Here is a 22580-nt window from a genome sequence, read left to right as displayed (position 1 = left end):
TTGGACAAGAGAACCTTTTTAGCATTTGTATTTTAAAAGCCCCCTTTCCTCTTTATTAGTGTTTTCTTTTTTCTTTGTGAGAGATGTTCAGGTTCTATTGATCAGACTAACCAGGCTCAGTCTCAGGCAGTGTGGGCTGTGTTTACATTTCTGATTTTGTAGAGCTCTGCAAGGTAAAGACAATTGCTTGTCTTCAGCATTAGCTTCTGGCTTCCACCTCACACTGTGGGCTCAAGCGACACTGATGGTTTCCTTTAGCACGTTCAGTTAACATGGCCCAAGAGGAAGATTACCTGCCTTGCTTTACAATATCAGGCCGGGGAAAGTTCCCTGGTGAGACAGTATCCATCCCCCCCATACAACCCGGCAAAAGAGATGTAGGCACTTTAAACAATGCCCATTCAAATTCACCAATTTTCCTACAGTCGCCATCAATTCCATCAACTCTTATATGTTTAACCATAGCCTCTGCTAGGGCCCTATCAGCAAATCTCAGTCTTGCAGTTCTGAGTAGAAGTGCTCCCAGCTAGACATAGCATCCATTCCCACAAGACAATCAGGCAACACTGACTTACCTCTTCACATAACATCTGCTCACGCATTTCTGCCTTTATAATTCTATCAACCTTGCACTTTTACTTTTTCTTAATTATAGCTTAAGTCAGAGTTCAACCAATGGATTTTGGTACCACAACTTACAAGGTTCCCACATCAAGGAATCATTAAAACCTCTCCACCATCTAAGTCACCAGGGAAGCACGTATGTAAAAAGCCTTGGGCCCCAGTGAAGAGGTCAAGTCAAGGGACCCAGGCCCTTTTTGTCAATCTTTCAGCTCAGTTCAGTTTAGTCATTCAGTCGTGTGCCACTCTTTGCGACCCCATGAACTGCGGCACACTAGGCCTCCCTGTCCATCACCAACTCCCGGAGCTTGCTCAAACTCATGTCTATCAACTTGGTGATGCCATCCAACCATCTCATCTTCTGTCAACCCCTTCTCCTCTTGCCTTCAATCTTTCCCAGCATCAGGGTCTTTTCCAATGAGTCAGTTCTTTGCAACAGGTGGCCAAAGTATTGGAGTTTCAGCTTCAACATCAGTCCTTCCAATGAATACTCAGGACTGACCTCCTTTAGGATGGACTGGTTTGATTTCTTTGCACTTCAAGGGGCTCTCAAGAGTCTTCTTCAACACTACAGTTCAAAAGCATCAACTCTTCAGCACTCAGGCTTCTTTATGGTCCAGTTCTCACATCCATACATGACTACTGGAAAAACCATAGCTTTGACTAGACAGACCTTTGTTGGCAAAGTAATGTCTCTGATTTTTAATATGCTGTCTAAGTTGGTCATAACTTTTCTTCCAAGGATCAAGCGTCTTTTAATTTCATGGCTACAGTCACCATCTGCAGTTATTTTGGAGTCCAAGAAAATAAAGTCAGCCACTATTTCCCCTGTTTCCCCATCTATTTGCCTTGAAGTGATGGGACTGGATGCCATGATCTTCATTTTTAGAATAGTGAGTTTTAAGCCAGCCTTTTCACTCTCTCCTTTCACTTTCATCAAGAGGCTCTTCAGTTCTTCTTTGCTTTCTGTCATAAGGATGGTGTCATCTGCATATCTGAGGTCATTGATATTTCTCCTGGCAATCTTAATTCCAGCTTGTGCTTTATCCAGCCTGGCATTTTGCATGAAGTACTCTGCATAATTTAAACAAGCAGGGTGACAGTATACAACCTTGACATACTCCTTTCCCAATTTGGAACCAGTCTGTTGTTCCATGTCTGGTTCTAACTGTTGCTTCTTGACCTGCATACAGATTTTTCCGGAAGCAGATAAGGTGGTCTGGTATTCCCATCTCTTTCAGAATTTTCCACGGTTTGTTGTGATCTACATAATCAAAAGCTTTAGTGTATTCAATAAAGTAGATTTTGAGGGGAACTCTCTTGCTTTTTCTATGATCCAACGGATGTTGGCAATTTGATCTCTGGTTCCTCTGCCTTTTCTAAATCCATCTTGAACATCTGGAAGTTGTAGGTTCATGCACTGTTGAAGCCTTGCTTGGAGAATTTTGAGCATTACCTTGATAGCATGTGAGATGAGTGCAATTGTGTGGTAGTCTGAACATTCTTTGGCATGCCTTTCTTTGGGATTAGAAGGAAAACTGACATTTCCCAGTCCTGTGGCCACTGCTGAGTTTTCCAAGTTTGCTGGCATATTGAGTGCAGCACTTTCACAGCACCCTTTTAGGACTTGAAATAACTCAGCTGGAATTCCATCACCCTCACTAGTTTTGTTCATAGTGAAGTTTCCTAAGACTTTGGACTCCAGGATGTCTGGTTCTAGGTGAATGATCATACTATCGTAGTTATCTGGGTCATGAAGATCTTTTTAGAATAGTTGTTCTGTGTATTCTTGCCACCTCTTCTTAATATCTTCTGCTTCTATTAGGTCCATACCATTTCTGTCCTTTATTGAACCCATCTTTCAATGAAATGTTCCCCTGGTGTCTCTAATTTTCTTGAAGAGATCTCTAGTCTTTCCCATTCTATCGTTTTCCTCTATTTCTTTGCATTGATCGCTAAAGAAGGCTTCCTTATCTCTCCTTGCTATTGTTTGGAACTCTGCATTCAGATGGGTATCTTTCCTTTTCTTCCTTACCTTCAGCGTCTCTTCTTTTTTAAGCTATCTGTAAGGCCTCCTCAGACAGCTATTTTGTCTTTTGGCATTTCTTTTTCTTGGGGGTGGTCTTGATCACTGCATCCTGTACAATGTCATGAACCTCTGTCCATAATTCAGTCTTTAACTTGGTTAATTGACCTAGGTATTGCCTCCAAGCAATTGCAATTGTAATTTCATTGCAATTTTTGACTTTCAGCTTATAAAATTTCTCCAAATTGGGGTAGAAAAAGTGAACTTGTTTGGGGCCCTTTAATGTTGCAGGGATAGATAAAGAATCATTTTTGACCTACCTAACCTTGGGGAGTGCTATATTAAAACCTTTGTTTTAAACCCATCAATGTCCATTATATTCATCCCATTTCTTAATAACCATTTAAAGACTGCCGCCCTGCTGGGAAGTTCCCCATGACTCTTTCCTTTCTGATTCTTCTTTTTCTGCCACCTCTTTCAGTATTTGCTTTATTTATCCTATTTCTTAATAACCTTTTAAAACTTTCCCCTTTGTTGGGAAAAGTCCCTTGATTTCCCATCAGCTTAGTCCCATTATCTGTTTAATTAACTTAATGTCATTAGTACCTGTAAGGCCCATGAGCGGAAGGTAAGGCCAAAAATTCAATTAAACTTTTAAGGAATTTCTCAAGGTTAGCCATTATATTTTTTTGTATCCACCTTTTTAATTTCATCTTTCCATAGGTACCAATAAGATTTTTATGTTTATGATGAGAACTGCCTAAAAATTTACCAATTTTGAAGTTTTTCCAATTCAGAGAATCTATCATCTGGTTATCAAAGAGCAGGATCTTAATATCAATTTAAGCCAATAAGGTTTTTTATGGCTTATCTGAGGCAGGAGATTGGTGGGCTCCAGTTTAGGCATATATAGTTTACACTGTATACACATATATAGTGTACACATATACAATTTACACATACACAGTTCACACATATACAGTTTAGCCTCCAGTTTACACTTCAAGATAGAAATAACAATAGAACAGGGTAGACAGTGGGCAGACTTTGTCTCCTGTGGACACTTTAAGATAATACTCATGGCAGGGACAAAAAGGGGCTAAAGTCTGAGCAAAGGATCAAGAGGTCACACACATGCTCTCCCTGGGGCAAGGGAGACACTGCACATGCACAGAAGGTTTCCTCTCGGATCAAAAGGCAGTGCCTGCTAGAGCACAAGTCTTGCCGTCAGTTCCCAGCAGACACCCTGGCGCGGAAGTCTATCTCCGCTGACGGGTGCATGAGCATCTAGGGAAGGTCCTGGGGCAAATTATCCACGGGGCCAAAGCAAGATGATTGGCCAGAGAGAAAATAAAGACCTGGGAGACTGCCCCCTTAAAAATGATTTAAACTTCCCAAGGGTGCAACTCTCGCTGAGTTTGCCTGTGTGTCTTTCTGCATTTACTCTGCTTTTCTAATAAATACTTTACTTCCCTCTATACTTCCTGCCTCCTTATCAAATTTTTCTTTTCAACCCAAGGACTGGGGGTTTAGACTCTAGCTGCTGGCTCCCCACAGTCTAGTGGTTAGGATTTCTGGTTTTCACCCAGGTGACCAGGGTTTGATTCCCAGCCAGAAAACTAACATTTTGCTTCTATCTGCTGCTCACCACAAGCTATCACTCACTACTGCGTGAGTCCAAAATCACAACCACAAACCAAAGAGGCATCCCATAAGATCCAGAAAGCTTATTCCCCAAAATACTTTAAGAAAGCAAAGACCTTCGCTGCATAGGCAGTGAGGATACCACAGTGCCAGCGCTAGTTAAGCAACAAGGCTGAGATGACAAAGGCCCCTTGCAGACTGGAATCCATGGGACAAATCCCCTGACAGCTGGCATGGTTGAACAAACAATGCTCAGGTGCCAATCACACATCCAGATTACTACCTGTACTCTTGGCCAGTTGCCTGTTCTCAGTTCCATGGGCTTCCCCGGTGACTTGGTGGTAAGTAATCTGCCTACAATGTGGGAGTTGCAGGAGATATGGGTCAGAAAGATCCCCTGGAGGAGGGCACAGCAACCCACTCTAGTATTCTTGCCTGGAGAATCCCATGGACAGAGGAACCTGACAGGCTACAGTCCACAGGGTCAAGTCCACAGGGTCACAAAGGGTCAGACATGACTGAGCACGCACACACATAGAATGATTGTCTAGTAATACCATCTCTTTGTGTTCTTTGCAGTCTCAAGGAGAATCCACAATGATAGCTAAAACATAAAATGTAAACACTTTGGGGGAAAGTGAGACAAACCTTTTAGAAAATTATATATAAAAAATAACAATAGCAGCAATACAGCACACCTTCTATGTAGAAAGGGCCATGTTAGGTAGCCAGAATATACCTTATATGAATCTTAGTGCAGCTGTATCAGATGTAACACATCATATCCTTGGGGGGCTGCCGTGAAGTGCAGCCCAGTTCGTCAAGGCACCTAGAACCTATAGATTCTCCCATCACTCTCAGTTTAGGAAAAACCCCTCTCTTCTCAAAGCGTAGCCACTTTAGTGATTTAGGCTCTAGGAAAGATGTCAGAATGTGAATAATTACTCAGGATTATGAATGTTGAGGCAAGAAACAGTTGGTTACTGACTTAAGTGGTACTTGAAGGAAACGAGAGAAATAAAGGAAAAAACAATTTAGTGATTTAAAAATTCTGTTGCCTCAACTCTTGAAAAGAGCTGTTCATATTCTCTCTAATTTGCTCTCATCTTTCTAGCCATTGGTCTGTTTTCTCTGTGAGTTGATCTAACCCACAAACGCATTTGGTCAATCCTTTGTGAGAATGTCACTGCTTTTCACTGACACCAAGTTCAACAGGCTTACCTTTATAATCTAAAGAGTTCTGTGTTCTAAAGAGTGTCTCTGAAATCCAGATCTCTTGGCTTTATGGTTATCTTCCAGGAGATGGTACTTTTTGTCAACCATCTGGTGAGATGTCAAGTCATACCAGGCAGAACTGGTGTCGTGGGTCATTCGCTGACCCAGCTATGTAGAATATACACTCCCAGAGTACATATATTCTCAGTGGGGTGATATCAATCCTGAGTGGGTGGAAATTGGTCACTGGGAACAAAACCATCTTATTTTTCAATGTATAAAATATAGATATGCTTATGGTACATAAACAAATATATAATATCTCTGATATTGAAATTTCATGGGCGCAGTCTAATATGCTTCTTTTTTGGGTGGCAATAATGAAAGAAATGTTGAGAAACACTGCTCTAGATGTCACCAAGGAAAGAGAACCAGGCTCAGTGCCGAGCAGTTTCATGCAGCATCTGATTTAAACCTCTAATTGGTCACTTACAGGTAAGGACACTGAACTACCTTGCCCAAAGCCACACAGTTCATAGATAATACAGGTAACACAGCTGAAGTCTGAGGCCAAGCCTCTTTCCAAAGCCTTGTTCTTTCCATTAAGCCCGACTTCAAAGTCAAAATAGCGCAGAGTTATCTGAGTCATTATCTCTAAACTAAGGTGATTTGATGTTGGAAAGCACAGAGAATAAACTATGCACCATACATACATACGTGTCTATCATCATGTATCTACCTCGGAATGAACACATGGACCTCTGCTTCCTGCTGCATTTTTGTCTTAGATTATAGCTATTTGCTGGGGGAAGAAAAGGGACAGGGAGAAGAAACCGCTGTCCTCTTCACCTGCCCTGTTTCCTGCCTCCACCTCTCTGGGCTGCATGCGGGGCAATTGCCATCACTCCCGAGCCCTGCACATGCCATGTTTTTCACCAGTGTTCTGTCCTGTCTCCCTTGGGAGGACGGTAGTGGGCTCAGGGAACCCACTGACACAGTCTGGGGCTGAGAACTAGTTTGAAAGGCAGTGGGTTTTCTAACCAGTTACCCTGACACTCTCTGCCTTATGGACAGTCATGTAGCAGTTCCACATGAGGCTGAGTTCCAGTTGATTCTGGAAATTGAGAGGACTGTGAGCTGTCTCCACCATCAACATGAGCTCTTCACCCCCTTGTTCATGCTTCCTTGCTGGATGCAGATGCACTTGTGATTAAACACTATTATTTATGTGGAAAATTTAGCTGGTCTAACCCAACCAAGGCACGACCAACAAACAGAGACCGTGGTAAAAGAAGAAGACAAGGAATGAACATTTACAGAGGTCTGTAAACTCTGGGAGTTGGTGATGGACAGGGAGGCCTGGCGTGCTGCTATTCATGGGGTCGCAAAGAGTCGGACATGACTGAGCAACTGAACTGAACTGAACTATCATGGAAAAGTAGGTGTTTAACAGATTATGTCATTTATTCTTTATAAAACATCAATACTATTCCCATTTTACATCTAAAGAAAAGGAAGAAAGGAGAAGTGAACTTGTCCAAGTCCACACATCTGAGTAGGATAACTCTAAACATTATGCTTTTGAGAGATGCTCTGGGCCAATTCCTGGGAGCCTTGTAGGAAAAGGCAGCTTAGCAGCAGGACAGTGGCAGGCCCAGGCAGGAAGGAAGGTGCAGAAAGGAGTCTCCAGAGAGCAGAGAGAGCTGCCACTGCCCTGGGATCCAGGTTCACCAGTAACACGCCCAGGACTGTCTGTGGGCTTCTGGCCCCTCCGAAGGCAAAGGGGACAACCTGACTTAAACTGAAAAAACTGAGGGCATATAGGGGAATTCCCTGGTGGTGCAGTGGCCAAAACTGTGTTCCCAAATCAGGAGGCCCAAGTTTGATATCTGGTCAGGAAACTAGATCCTACATATCCCAGTGAAGATCAAAGATCCTGAGTGCTGCAACTAAGCCATGGCTCAGCAAAATATATATATTTAAATTGAGGTGTTATTGTATCATTGTTACAGTGTTGGCAGCAGCAAGTTATCCATAAGGAGCTTTCTTGTATGTTTTGGGAGCATTTCTCTGTCTTGGTCCCTTGCTGATGACCATACTTTGATTTGCCTCTGTATCCTCAGGGATGAGAACTAGCTGAAGGTGATTGAATCAGGAATGTACCCTAAAATGTCCTGGTGTATGTCAATAAGGAAACAATGTAATAGAGCTCTGGATACTTTTGGAAGCTTTGTGAAGCTCTTAGTGCAAGTCATCCCTCCTGAGGAACTCTGACCTTGGCTGCTTTCTGCATTTTCACGGATATGTGCTTTTTCACATGAAGCATCGCCAATGACTCCTTGATTGTCTCTTCACTCAGCGTGTCCTCTGAAAGCCACGTCCCTGTTGATACTCTCAGCTTTCAGCCTGTGCCTCGATCATAATCTTATGTATGCATGTGTTGTGTCCCACTCTTTGTACCCCAGGGTCTGTTTGTCTGGAATTTTTCTGCAAGAATACTGGAGTGGGTTGCCATTTCCTCCTCCAGGGGATCTTCCAGACCCAGGGATCAAATTTGAGTCTCTTGCATCTCCTGCATTGGCAGACAGATTCTTTACCACTGTGCCACCTGGGAAGCTCAATCTTACTGTAGCTCCTTCTAAATACCACAGGAGATTAGTCAGGGTATGTTGTTGATCTCCCTTTCATTACCAGTCTCTTTTAAAGGTCTTACATAGGAGTACAGTAAAAGAAGGAAGGTGTCAAATTACTGAGTCTTCTGTGTCTGGCATTAAGCTAAAAAATTTCCCATATAATTTAAAGTAATTCTTACAACAACTCTTGAGATAGATAATATTATTATTCCAATTTTACAAATGAAGAAGTTAAATCTTAAAGAAATGGAAGTGGTTGGACAAGGTCATAAAATGATGGAGCCAAGATTGTAAAGCAGATCAACTTGACCCCAGACTCTCAGTTAATGACACTGCCGGCAACGTTCTCTGGTTGCCCAAGGGGTCCAGATTACCCATCTGTGACATTTGATGAGCAAAGATACAGAAGCCATTAAAATTGGGGTGTGAGTTTCTGTTTTTAGCAACGTTTTAGTGAGAACATTCTTTCACATCCTTTGTATCTTTGGTAATTTTAACCATGCATCTTACATCCTACATTTCTCGACTTCTCTAAAGTCTTCCAAGAACTGGATTCCTTCTTTCTGTGGATGAGACCAGTTTATGCTTTCAGAGAAGTTTAGGAGCATATCCTCCTATGTAATGATTGCTCCCATGAAGGAAATTTGCTACTCATATCTTTAGACACTGTTCTCCACCTAGATTCCTTCACACATGTTTATTGAGCACCTACTAACTTCCAGGTTGGTTTGGGCACCAGAAGTGCAATCATGGACACTCTGACTGCCCCTGCCCATGCTGGGCAATGTTCTGCTGGTGGAGAAATAAATGCTCCCGTATTTTCTAATAAATCCCATTTTTCTTGATTTATAGCCTAACAGTCAGGCTCCTCTTATAATTCTCTAGTTAAATTCAATATCAGAAAAGATTACCTTACAATTCTCCTGTGTTATCTTCCTCTTCATGAATCCTAGAGCCATGTCTGGCTGCAAACTTATAATGAATGATGTCCTGTGAGGCCAAGGGGAAAAGAATGAATATTAATGAGTGCCTGTAGTATGTGTTGTATTTATTAAACATCATCTCATTTAATCATCACAGAAGCATAAGGAAGCACAAGTTATCATCCTCATTTTCAAATGAAAGGCCTGAGAGAATTCTCTGCTGGTCCAGTGGTTAGAAATCTTCCCTTATACTGCTGGGTGCTGGGTTTGATCCCTAACTGGAGAATTAGGATCCCCCAAGCCAAATGGCATACCCCCCCCAAAAAAAAACACACCAAAAAAACAGGAAGTCAGAGAAACGCAGATAGTTTGAAAGTAGATACCAGGTACAGCGTAGAGGACCCCCTTTGCATAAGAAGGAAATTATTCACCTGGAGCCATAGTCTCAGGGAAATCCTAGGGAGCAGCCAGAATTTCCCTAGGCCTTGAAGGTGGGTCAGAACAGTCACTGAATCATAGCACACAGTTTTGTGCTCTCAACTTAAAAAATAGTCACAACCTAAAAGCTGAGAGTTGCGTTTCATTTGGCGGGAATTTTTAGGAGTTCAAGCCTGGGAGACAGCATCTCAAGTGATCCTGAGAGAATTGGTCCATGGAGGTAAGGGATGGAGCCAGATTATGTAGAAGGTTTGCAACAAAGGGCAGGTAGTCTGAGCATCAGAAGATCATTGCTAATTAAAGAAAATCAGATATACCAAACTGAGGAACTTAGTGCTTGTCTATGTGTGGAAAGATACCAGAGTCTGGGTTCACTAAACTCATTCCTCTCATAGGTATCTCAGCTGTCCTGGGCCAGGATCCTGTGTTTTTCATATGGGGCTCACTGTAGGGAGTGGCTGCAGTCTGGTGGCTGCTAGATCACAAATACTCTTCCTCTTCCTGAGTGACCTTAGAGCTCACCAGTTCACAAAGGAGGGCTGCAATCGCTGATGACTGTGACACCCTTGTCTGCTGATGAGGCATGAAATACTCTATTTCTCAGTGCACTCTCCACTCCCCCAAGCTCTTCATGTAGAATCAGGAGGCAACCCCATTTCTTACGTTTCTACCTTTGGAATTTATTCCTTTCAGTCTTCAAACATTCCCTATTGACCGAGAGGCAGATTCTGTGTTCACGGGACAATTTAGTCATGGAGGGAGGAGGCTGAGTTGATGGGGAGATAGAGAGATTCCAGAGGCAAACTTTTGCTATCTCCCAAAGTTGAAGTGTTGATCTTCATGCTACCAGTGTGAAGGATGTGAGGAAATTTGCCCCTGGAATCTCTTTCCTCAGTTACAGAGCTGGAATTTGAAGCCTGAAGATCTCAAGTTATAGAAGTAAGATATGAGTCTATGATACAGAGAACAAACATCAAAACATCATGATGTTATAAACTTTTCCTTTCTAAACATGAAATCTCTACACCAGATCTCTAGGGAGATAGATTCAGCTTACAGAGTACTCTATTCTAGCAAAATAATTTTATTTATCTAAATTCTTAAATTTAGTTTTTTTAAAAAAAAAGATTATTTCACCTCTAAAGAATATGAGGAAAGTATTATAGCGAAAGTTCAGAACTCCCTAAAAATTCATTTTTAAGTTATTTTAATATTTTAGGTGCTTATTATTTCTCATATAATGGCTTATTTTATAAGGTTGATGGAAGTTGGAGTTTACTTATTTTAAAGAAATGTACTCTGAATTGAGTGAGGGATGACTCTGATGTCAATTGACCCATGGATGGGTTAGATATTAATTGACCCATTGTTGGTCCTAGAATGTCATATTTATTTTTGAAATAAATCAAAGGATGATATCAACTGTGAGTCACACAAAGAATTTCGTATTCACAGAGCCTGGCCTAAGGGCTATATAAAGAGGCACATTTAAGGAACTTGCATTGGAAAGGAACAGGGTAAATTGGGTTAAGCTGTTCAGAAGAAGTGTAGAATGAAGTTTCTTCTGTTGATACTAGCTCTGCAGGTCATTGCTTCTGGAGGTGCCCCACTGACTAACTATCCAAGCCCTGAAGAAAATGAAGTGGCATTCGCTCAAGTAAGAATTGGCACTATAGAATTTATCTAGACTGATTTTTGTCTTTAAGATTTATTTCACTGACCTGTTTTATTCTGAAAGTACTAGTTGAAAACTGATTTAGGGAGCTATTGGATTTTAGCACTGTTTTGTTGTTTTCTTATTTTTATTTATTTATTGCTGAAGAGGAATGTAAGAAAAAAGTGTCTGGGAAGAAAAAATTTTCCTCTACTTTTCTAGATGCTTCTGGCTGGTCTAAAAATTAAATTGATATGAGACAGATTAACAAGAAAAAATCAAACAAAAGTTTCATAACATCCATATATGTGAGAGATTCAGAAAAACTGAGTAACTCTCCAAAATGGCCAAAATCCTTGCCTTAAAAAGGCATCAGTGTGCAGCTGAGTTATAAATACAGAGCTCTGACAGAAATCTTTCTACATAAAATGATGTGTCAATAAATGTATTTTTTCCAGAGATATTTGGCAAACTTTTATGGCCTCGAGATGGAAACAACTCCAATGACAAAAATGAAAGTCAATAGGAACTTCATGGAGAATAAAATTCAGGAAATGCAGCAATTCTTTGGGCTAAAAGTGACTGGGCAACTGGACACATCTACTCTGGACATGATGCACAGACCTCGATGTGGAGTGCCGGATGTTAAAAATTTCGAGCTATTTCCAGGGCGGCCGGTCTGGAAGAAACGTCTTATCACCTACAGGTAACATCATAGCCAAGTATTTTTCTACTTTCCCCTAGGTCTGTGTTCTAGAAACTTGAGCCACTTAGATAGAACTCTAAATCTGGATGTAGATAGTAAGCATCCCTCAATTATTAACACTATCCCTCTGTTGAAATAGTGTCTCTAGAAGGGAAAACTGTTCCCTCAATGGAATTATTGGGCTTGCAAGTCCAGAACAGAGTAGGAAAGCCATAAATAAAAGAAGAATGGAGCTGGATCTAAAAAGAGGCAAGAGAAAACTTTATAGACTATTTAGATGGATAAATGAAGAAGTTTGGGAGCAAGGGTAAAAGACATAAGCCTCTACCAATGTAAATCCTTCATAATGGTGACCTGTTAATCATAAATGAGTAGAAATCAAGTTAGATTCTGTTTAAGGAGTAAGGTGCCCAAGGATAAATATTTCTGTAGATGAAGCAGGCTTTTCTCATTTGGACTACTGATCTATGGAACGATTCATTTTCTTTTTATTTTGGAAGATAGTATTTTATTTTATTATTATTTTATTTTTGCAATGGTTCTCAAATTTTGCAGTGCTGCTTCTTTTTTTTTCCCAATTATTTTTATTAGTTGGAGGCTAATTACTTTGCAATATTGTAGTGGTTTTTGCCACACATTGACATGAATCAGCCATGGATTTACATGTGTTCCCCATCCTGATGCCCCCTCCCACCTCCCTCCCCACCCCATCCCTCTGGGTCTTCCCAGTGCACCAGCCCCGAGCACTTGTCTCATGCATCCAACCTGGGCTGGCGATCTGTTTCACACTTGATAATATACATGCTTCATTGCTGTTCTCTCAGGTCATCCCACACTCCCATAGAGTCCTTCTCCCATAGAGTCCAAAAGTCTGTTCTATACATCTGTGTCTCTTTCTTTGTCTTGCATATAGGGTTAGGAACGATTCATTCTTGAATGATGCTAGCAGAAATGAAGTATTGTAATAAAACAAAATTAACACATGATTTCCATGTATTTTCCTCTTTTGTTGTGCTGGTAAAGAATCAATAATTACACCCCTGACCTGAGGCCTGAGGATGTTGACGATGCCTTCCAGAAAGCTTTTCAAGTATGGAGTGATGTGACCCCCCTGAAATTCAGAAAGATTCATGAAAATGAGGCTGACATCATGATACAATTTGCATTTCGAGGTAGAGAACTTGAACTTACGTCATCTGTCTCATTTGGCGTGACCCAGGTGGCACAGTAGTAAAGAATATTCTTGCCAACGCAGGGGTTGCAAGAAATGCGAGTACAATCCCTGGGTCAGGATGATTCCCTGGAGTAGGAAATGGCAACCCTCTCCAGTATTCTTGCCTGGAAAATTCCATAGACAGAGGAGCCTGGCAGGCTACAGTCCATGGGGCCACAAAGAGTCAGACATGACTGAGCATACACTCACAAACACACACAAAACATGTGTAGATAGACTAATTTTATTTTTCTTTTTTTAAAAATAAGAACATAGAGACGCCTATCCTTTTGATGGTCCATGGGGAATCCTAGCCCATGCTTTTGCACCTGGGGCTGGTCTTGGAGGAGATGCGCATTTTGATGAGGCTGAAACCTGGACTAAAGCACGCAAAGGTAGGCTCCCCAAACCCTCAAAGAATTAAAAAATCGTAACAAATTCCAAGTTATGTCCTTTTTTTTTTTTATGTCCTGTTTTTGAAAGGCCACATTCTGAAAAAGGATTATAAGGACAAAAAAAGTTTTCTGATTAAAATTTTGACACTGAATAAAATTCTAACACTGTTTCTACTTTACCCTCTATAAATGGAGTATATTGGACTAGATTATTTTAAAGTTCATTTCCAAGAATCTATGAAGATAAACTAGTTTATTAGTATACACTCAGGAACCTTAAGAACCATAGTATGGAAAGGAAAAAGACATTATTTAGGGGATCAGTTTTTGGTAGTGCAATCCATAAACTCGAACAAATACAGATACTAATGCTGTGTATGCCAATAATCCTAGAACAGGGTGATCATTTGTATGATTCATTATATGCCAACAATTTCCTAAATTCATAGTGGCATAAAAAGATAAAGTTATAGAGGATTTAGAGATCTGTATAAAGAAACACAAGGTTATGTGATCAGGTAGTCTTTTGTGGTTCTGGGATAAAAATTTCAAAATGCCCCATTGATCATTTAATAACTTGTGTGTACCTACAGAGGAGATAAAACTCATCGTCCATCCAGACAGTTGGGGGAAGAGGGTAACGAGCATCCCCTGTTATTTGGAAAAGTCACTATCCACTGGAAAATTCAAGGCATCACATCAGAGGCCTTCCTAATATTTCTATTGGAAATTCTAGACTATATGACTGACCATATGTGGAAAGGAAATAAAGAGAAATTCATCAAGAATGTGCTCTACTCAGCACCATCATCTCCATCCCCAGTTGATATTGTTTGCATTGATGGCAATATTTTTATAGACCAGAAAGGCTATTTGTTTTAGTTTGACACATGGCCTTAGGCTTATGGAACCTTTGATTGAGAAGAGAACTTTTTTTTATTCTCAAAAGACAAATGATTAGGTCCTGGCTGAGCCTCAAATCCTCAGTAAACATGTTAAATTTGTGCAAATTTTATCCAAAGGCATTTGGGCTGTGTAATCTTTTCATCTGACAGGAGAAACATGCTGATTAGCCTGGAGAATTTTTAAAATTCTAAAGAAACTTAGGAAAGTCATTTAACACAGACCTTTACAGATAGAGAAAAGAAAAGGTTAAAGGCTACCTTGTGGAAAATGCTGGAACCAGACCATTTATTTCCTAGGTCTTATCTTAGCAAAATGTATACTTTCTATTTGTCCATGTTGCCTTATTTTAATCTGCTTAATTCTAAGCTTTCAAAAGACTGAATTATTTATGAAAATTCTAATTTAAAACCCTTATTCTCGACTAATTTTGACGCAGTAAATTCTTTTTCTTTTTGGCATGGTAAATTAATTGAATGATTCCCATAGTCTTCACTGAATTTCTATTAGGGAGTTAGGTGATGGGGGTGCTTAGATTCAGAAATGAAAAGAGCACAGTCTTGCTACTGAGAAATACACAATCTAAAAGGAAACAGAACACAAACAAAAGTCCATTATTTTGAGGTGAGAACCAATGGTGATCTTTTGTACAAAGTAGTATAGGAATTGAGAGTAAGATAAATTCAGGCTTACGCCAAATCATAAAAAGTTTTGTTCACTCTCCCTAGTCTTATGCAGAGTGGAGAGAATTAGTCTTTGCTTCTTCTTTCTCATTGTTTGGTAGAAGTGGAAGCATCTCTGAATTAGTTACTGGACCCCTGTGTTACAGGGAGGGCTTGGAGGATCCGTATTCATAGAGACCCCCTCAGAGAGGTGTGAACTCTTTGCTCATCTTGGGTTCTAGAGAGTATTTCAAGATCAGGCTCTGTAGCTAAATGGTGTGTGACCCTGGGAAGTCAGTTCTGAGCTTCCTTTTGCCATAGAGAAAGAAAGAACCAAATGAAGGCATTAGACTATAATGAAGATTAAAAAAAAGTCAGGAATTTTCAAATCTTCTGAGAATTAGGAAATCTGAGAGAAAGGGCACACCCTTGTCTCTTACCTACAAAGGTACAGCCTCTGGGACATACAGGAAAAAAAAAATAACATTACAACTATAATGTGGTAGTGTAAATTTGTCTAAGGTGTAAATATAGTCTCTCTGATTTCATTTGGAATCATGTTTAGAAGAAGGGTGATCCAAGAAATTTTTAGAGCCAAGAAATTTGGATGTGAATTTTGGCTCAGGCACTTAATTTGTCATTTAATCTTGCTGATACTGTATCCTCATCTGAAAATAGAGAACAAGATGACTTCCTTTTGGTTGTATAAGGATTAGATATAATGTGGTGTTTTTCTCAGTGACTCACCTGGAACTTAATACTGATTTAGACTTGAGTTTTGTAAAGGAAGGTTACCAAAGACTTTTCTATATCCAGTGAAGCCTGATTAAGGGAAAAGCAGAACAAGGTCTTGTGAGTTGAGAATTATATAGGAGCAATGAACACAGCTGTGAGTCATTCCGGAAGTTTTGACAGTGGAACACATTTCACTTGTCTGAGAGTGCAGCGGTCCTTAACCAGAGGCGTGCACTGCCATGCGTAAAGTAGACAGCTGGTGGGAACCGCTCTATAGAAGAGGCAACTCAGCTTGGTGCTCTGTGGTGACCGAGAAGGCTGGGATGAGGGGGTGGGAAGGAGGTCCCAGAGGGAAGGGGACATATGCATGCATATAGCTGGCTCACTTCACTGTTCTGCAGAAACTAACATAACATTTTAAAGCAACTATTTCCCTGGTAGCTCAGATGGTAAAGAGTCTGCCTGCAGTGTGGGAGACCTGGGTTCGATCCCTGGGTGGGGAAGATCCCCTGGAGAAGGAAATGGCAACCCTCTCCAGTATGCTGGCCTGGAGAATCCCATGGATAGAGGAGCCTGACAGGTTACAATCCATGGGGTCGCAAAGAGTCGGACATGACTGAGCAACTTCACTTTCACTTCATACCCCAATAAAAAGAAAAGAAAAAGAAAATACGTGGAAATATTTTATTTGGTTGTCAGAACTAGAGGGTAGTGGTGCTACTTGAATTCAATGGTAAAACAAGAGATTTATAAAGATCCGCAATGCACAAGACAACCCTGATAGCAAAGAGAAATCTGTCCACAGTGCCAAGGCTGAAAAAGCTTGCTTATGAAGGAGGAAAATGAGGTATTTCTAAAAGTTTCCCTTTTCACTGTCAGATGTTGTGTCATTGTTCTATAGATGCCAATAGATTTCTCTGGTTCTCTCTTAGGCCCAAACTTGTTCCTAGTTGCTGTTCATGAGATTGGCCATTCCTTGGGTCTTGGCCATTCCAGCGATACAAGTGCCATAATGTTTCCCAGCTACAGAGATATTGACTACAAGATATTTCGCCTCTCTGCTGATGACATACATGGCATTCAGTCTCTCTATGGTGAGTTGAATTTCTTCACCGTTTTGCCAAATAAAGATACTCATTCTTATGAATAATCTCATACTATCTGCATTTGGATAAACATTGACATTTATCTTCTCTTTGAACCCCATGAAAATTCTGTGAGGTAGGCAACACAGATATTATCTTCATTTTATGGATGAGTACAAGGGGACCTAGTGTGTTATGCCTGAGTCAGGGGCAAAACCTGAGTCTTCTGGTCTGAAATCTGTTTTTCCTATCCACCATACCATTGTCTTTCGAAGAAGGCACATAGAGAAATAATCTAACCAGAACAGGAGAACAGAGTGATCAGAGTTTTATTCTCCACAATGTTGAAACTACATGGCAGGGGAAAAATATTTATTGTATGCTTCCTGTGAATGTTATAGAAAACATAAATTGCTTTCTAAGTATTCTTCATAAAGAACATTGAATGTTTTAGAGTGTTTCTTCATCTTAAAAATAAAAGGCATTATTTTTTCCTGATTCTTCTTGAAATGTATTTTCAGGACGTCCAGAAAAACACCATATTCCATCAAATCCTGGCAGTACAAACCCAGCTGCTTATGACCCCAATAGGAGTTTTGATGCTGTTACTACTGTGGGAGATAAAATTTTTTTCTTTAAAGATGGGTAAGATCATTTTCATATCTAACAAATATTAAAGGCTGATCCCTCAGATTTGTGTGTGTGTGTGTGTGTGAGAGGATGGTGAAAAATGATTTAAAAAAACGAAGTAGATAGAATCTGTTAGTAGAAACTTGGACTTGATTCTGAAGGCAATGGAGAGATCTTGAAGATCTTGAAGCAGGAGAGCAGTGTGATTATATTTGCTTTAACTAGAAAACTGAGCTGTAAAAAAATGGATCTGTGGCAAGAATCTGGGTTGGGGACAGATAAGACAGGTAGCAAGGATGTCAGACTATTTTAATCATACTGATAGATTTAAATTAAGACGGTCAAATCTGGACTTAAAGCTGTGACAGAGTACCAGACTTGATTCTTGATTATAAAAAAGAGAATTCCAGGATGATGTATGGTTTTTGTCTTAGAACATATATTGAACCAGATGTCGGATGTGTGGGTCAGTGGAGAAAATTAGTATTTGATATAGATAGAATAAATATTCCCCATTATTGAGATTATGGAACTGAGATACTTGAGGTTGAGTTGACTTCCTTTAGGTTACAGAACTGCCGCCTGGGTGGTGAGCTCAGACTAGAACCTAGATACCTTGGTTCCAAGCACCATGTATTTCCATATGCCAGTCTGCCTGTTAAGATCATTGCTAGTACTGGAGGTTATTAAAATCCTCTGCGTGTGGTTCTCCTGCACAAATGCCCACGGAACAGAATGTGAAGCTACTGGAAAGAAACATGAAGTTCTTTCACAGGTCCTTCCCTCTTCATGATTCTTCAGTCTACGGTGATTTTTTAACGTGTTAAATGTTTCTTGTCAGGTACTTCTGGTGGAAGCTTGCTGAGAGTCCAAAAAGCAGCATTAGTTTAATTTCTTCTTTAGGTCCAAACCTACCATCTCACATTCAAGCTGCTTATGAAATTACAGACAGAAGCTACGTTTTTCTTTTTAAAGGTAATTCCAAGGTTTAGTTTTGCTATTGCGTCTACTTCTAAGGAAGAGAACAAATTAAGGAAATAGTACTACATTTAAAGAGCTTTTTATAAAGCACTCCAGATTTTTATTATTGGGGGCTCTGAAATATAGCCCCAAATAGGGTATATATGCTTAGGTAATATGTAAAGTTTATTGCAAAATCCTGTAAAATATAAGATGATAACACTTTGGAAAAAAAAAAAATACAGAGCCATAGAAGGTAAACCATGTTTAAGAACAGGAGTAACATATTCTGAATCTATGAAATAAGAATGATGTTGTTTGTGCTGAGTCAGTATTTCTATTACTCTTTCTGTGTGATTCCAATGTACCCATTCTCTTTGTCTTTACAGATGACAAGTACTGGTTAATGAGCAATTTGAAACCACAGTTAAACTATCCCAAGAGCATACATTCTTTGGGCTTCCCCTCCTCAGTGAAAAAAATTGATGCAGCTGTTTTTAACCCACTTTTCTATAAGACCTACTTCTTTGTAGGTAACAAGTTTTGGAGGTGAGCTTTCATGGTTGATAATTTGATCCCTAAGATTTGTGAAACAGTCAGCGAATGGGATTTTCCAGAAGACAGCTTTTCTATCTAAATTTAAAAAGGCCCTTGATTTTCCTGGAAGAGGGATCAAGATAATATTGCACTGGAACAGTTGTTTTCAACCTAATTCTTTTCTCTGTACTGTTGATTTATGATAGGAGATAACAATGCATGTTTTAAAAGGAGCACTTTAAATAAAATGTCACGTTACTAATCACAGTAGAAATGAATTGAAAAAGAGTGGTGTGGATGTATGAGACCTAGTATTTGCAGTCAGTTTGCAGGGTGTATGCATTTTCAGATTCCTTTCTAGAACTGTTGGATCCCAAGGAGACAGAATGAGGGAACCATGCTATGAGGGACAGCAGATTGTTCAAAGTCATTAACTGGAAATTAGAGAGTCAGGCGTTAGCCCTGACAGAAGCATTCTGGCAGAGCAGGGAAAGTGCTTGATTGAAAGTCAAGAAGCCTAGGGTTTGAGTCCTATAGAAACTTGGAGTAAATCTGTGAATAGTTTAGGTCCTTGGTTTTCCAATGGGTACAGTTTAAACTGTTCCAGAAGAGAATAAGGCAGGTTTTGTGATTCATAACCATGAAATATCAAGCTTAATGTCTTGAAATCCATATTTTTATGTAGTTTTTGCTGGTTATTTCTTTGCTCAGGTATGACGAGAGGAGACAATTCATGGACCCTGGTTATCCCAAGTTGATTACTACATACTTCCCAGGAATTGGCCCGAAGATTGATGCAGTCTTCTATTGCAGCAGTAAGTGGACTGGGAAACCATGAACATAGTGGAAACCCCTTATTAAAATCCTGGATTATAGAGTCTTCCAGATCAGAAAAAAAGGGCTCCAAATTGGAAGAGAAAGAACTCTGCAGTTCTCCAAAGGGCCACGGAGAGAAAATCTACAAACATAGGGATTTTTTTTTGGCTCAGAATAGGTGGGCCAGAAGAAAGAGTGAGGTGGCATCAAAGAAGGATTTATATTAGGGTGGTCTATCAGACAGAGAGCAGATAATTCTTGCCACTTTTATATGTCTGAGTCTCTGGGATTTCCATCACATCAAGTTGCACAGTATATGTAAGCGAGCGGATAGCAGTCAAGGCAAGCAGGAGCCTTTCAGACATTGTTATGTCCTGAGTTCTTTAACTTCCTTTCAGTCCCTTCCACCCTTCATGGGTTCTCATGGACTGAGTCTCAGGGTGGGATGAAAGAAGCCTAAATTTATTTGAATTTGTGTTTATGAATGTCTTCCAGCAAGGTCAGGCTATGCAAGATATCTTTGGGTCAAGATATTTTGGGTTGTATTCCTATCCCCATGTTTTATTTATTTTCCCCATCAGAGCTTCTATGTACCCTACCTGAGTTCACTCTCCTCTCTTCCATTCTGAATTCTCCACCTGGAGTGTGAATTTTCAAAAACATTTGCATTTTTTAAGAGTCAGTCTTAAAGATCAAACAACCTTCTCATTAAAGATAATGAAGACATTTATGGTGAAAAGACTAGTAATAGGTAGATATCTGGGGGCAGGATATCTAACTGAGGAATCCAACTTTATAATCTTGAATCTGATCTTGTCTAACCTAGGTCATCTTTTTTTTTTTTTTTTTAAGAATACAATCAGAGAATTAAAATATTTCATTTTTTTTTTTCATTTTTAGGACACTACTATTTCTTCCAAGGATCTAAAGTACTTAAATATCATGTCCTAGCCCAACGTGTCATTGAAAGTCTGAAAAGCAGTACTGAGCTAGGTTGTTAGTAATGATATAATTAATGGTGTTTGTCAGTTCACTTCAGTTTAAAAAGTATTATGTACTTGCTATGTGCCCAGTACCATGATATATATGTTATCATAAGGTAAAATCTATGGACCATAGATAAATGACTATATAGGCAAATGATTATATAATATACATAAAATTCTTTGATTTTGAAAATGCTCATTGCCAGTTTTTATTGAACTCTTCTACTGAGTTTGAAGAGACACCTTCAAAGGCCAAAAGAATGTCTCGGTTCCTAATATCCTTGAACTGACCAATTTTAATTATTTCTTTATTTCTTTGGCTCAACTAAGTCAAGGAATGATTAGTCTCTGTAACCACTGTATGTTTCAGCAAGGGTATTATTTTAATTACTTGGGGGTAGGCAGAAGGAGAAGAGGGCAACAGAGGATGAGATAGTTGGATGCATCAGTGATTCAGTGGACATGTATTGGGCAAACCCTGGGAGATGGTGAGCGACAGGTGTGCTGCAGTCCATGGTGTCGCAAAGAGCTGGACACAGCTTGGTGACTGAACAGCAACAACAAAAGCAGACTATACTTAGAACTGTTAAAATGACAATGAATGAAAATAATATATAAATAAATCATATAATTATGGTGATAATATAATTTTATTCCATTGTCTGTGTTGATTTTTCCGTTATCTTTTATAATATATGTATTGCTCAAATAAAACTTGAAAGAAAGTATTTGGTTTTTAAGAATTTTTTTCCTTGAAAAACAGAATACGTGTTTTGAAAATAATTTTGGACTTACTATTAAATAATAGCTGGACTTCCCTAGTGGCTCAGACAGTAAAGCGTCTGCCTGCAATGTGGGAGACCTGGGTTCAATCCCTGGATCGGGAAGATCCCCTGGAGAAGGAAATGGCAGCCCACTCCAGTACTCTTGCCTGGAGAATCCCATGGATGGAGGAGCCTGGTGGGCTACCGTCCACAGGGTGGCAAAGAGTCAGACACGACTGAGCGATTTCACTTTCACTTTCTTTCTTTTCACTTTCAGTATTAAATACAATGTCTATTACCGCACAAAAGGGTGAAAAAGAGATAAGGCAAGCAGAAACAGGAAAAAGTTACATGTGTTTTGGTCACTTGCCTAAAGCCGCCTGAATCCTTGGTCTCAAATCTAGACAGCATTCTCCAGACTACAAACAACCCCAAGGAGCACCTCCAGTGTATGACCGCAAGGCACCTCCAGTGTATGACCGCAAGCCTGGAGAGAAGAAGGAAGGAAATGGGAACTTCCCATTTCAGTAAACTTTTCATCACAGCTGACGTCAGGTTTCTCCACTGCCTTAACACACATTCTCTCTCTCTGGATTGCACATATGTTAAAATTCTAATAACTCATGGATTTGTGGAATGCTTGTACTTTCCTATGTATTTTCACCCATTGCTGCTTGATATACTCAAGATCTAAGAAATGGTCAAGCCTATTTCAACTCAGGAGGAGGTCTTACAAATAGCTGAGAAAAGAAGGGAAGCTAAAGGCAAAGGAGAAAAGGAAAGATAGACCTATTTGAATGCAGAGTTCCAAAGAATAGCAAGGACAGATAAGAAAGCCTTCTTCAGTGATCAATGCAAAGAAATAGAGGAAAACAATAGAATGGGAAAGACTAGAGATCTCTTCAAGAAGATTAGATATACTAAGGGAACATTTCATGCAAAGATGGGCACAATAAAGGACAGAAATGGTATGGACCTAACAGAAGCAGAAGATATTAAGAAGAGGTGGCAAGAATATACAGAAGAACTATACA

The 22580-nt window shown here is 39.8% G+C and overlaps 1 protein-coding gene across 1 annotated transcript; it reads left to right on the top strand.

Moving 5' to 3' along the window:
* Nucleotides 1-11047: 11047 nt before the first annotated feature.
* Nucleotides 11048-21478, top strand: MMP12 (matrix metallopeptidase 12). The gene is made up of 10 exons (XM_065944406.1): nt 11048-11157; nt 11613-11860; nt 12884-13032; nt 13343-13468; nt 16701-16862; nt 17375-17498; nt 18325-18458; nt 18833-18992; nt 19692-19795; nt 20697-21478. Exons 1-10 carry the CDS (start codon nt 11053-11055, stop codon nt 20795-20797), a joined length of 1413 nt encoding a protein of 470 aa, XP_065800478.1. The 5' UTR covers nt 11048-11052; the 3' UTR covers nt 20798-21478.
* The last annotated feature ends 1102 nt before the right edge of the window (nt 21479-22580 follow it).

The sequence above is a fragment of the Muntiacus reevesi genome, chromosome 9 (genome assembly GCF_963930625.1).
Source record: "Muntiacus reevesi chromosome 9, mMunRee1.1, whole genome shotgun sequence".
NCBI lineage: Eukaryota > Metazoa > Chordata > Mammalia > Artiodactyla > Cervidae > Muntiacus > Muntiacus reevesi.
This window is presented reverse-complemented; position numbering and strand designations above follow the sequence as displayed.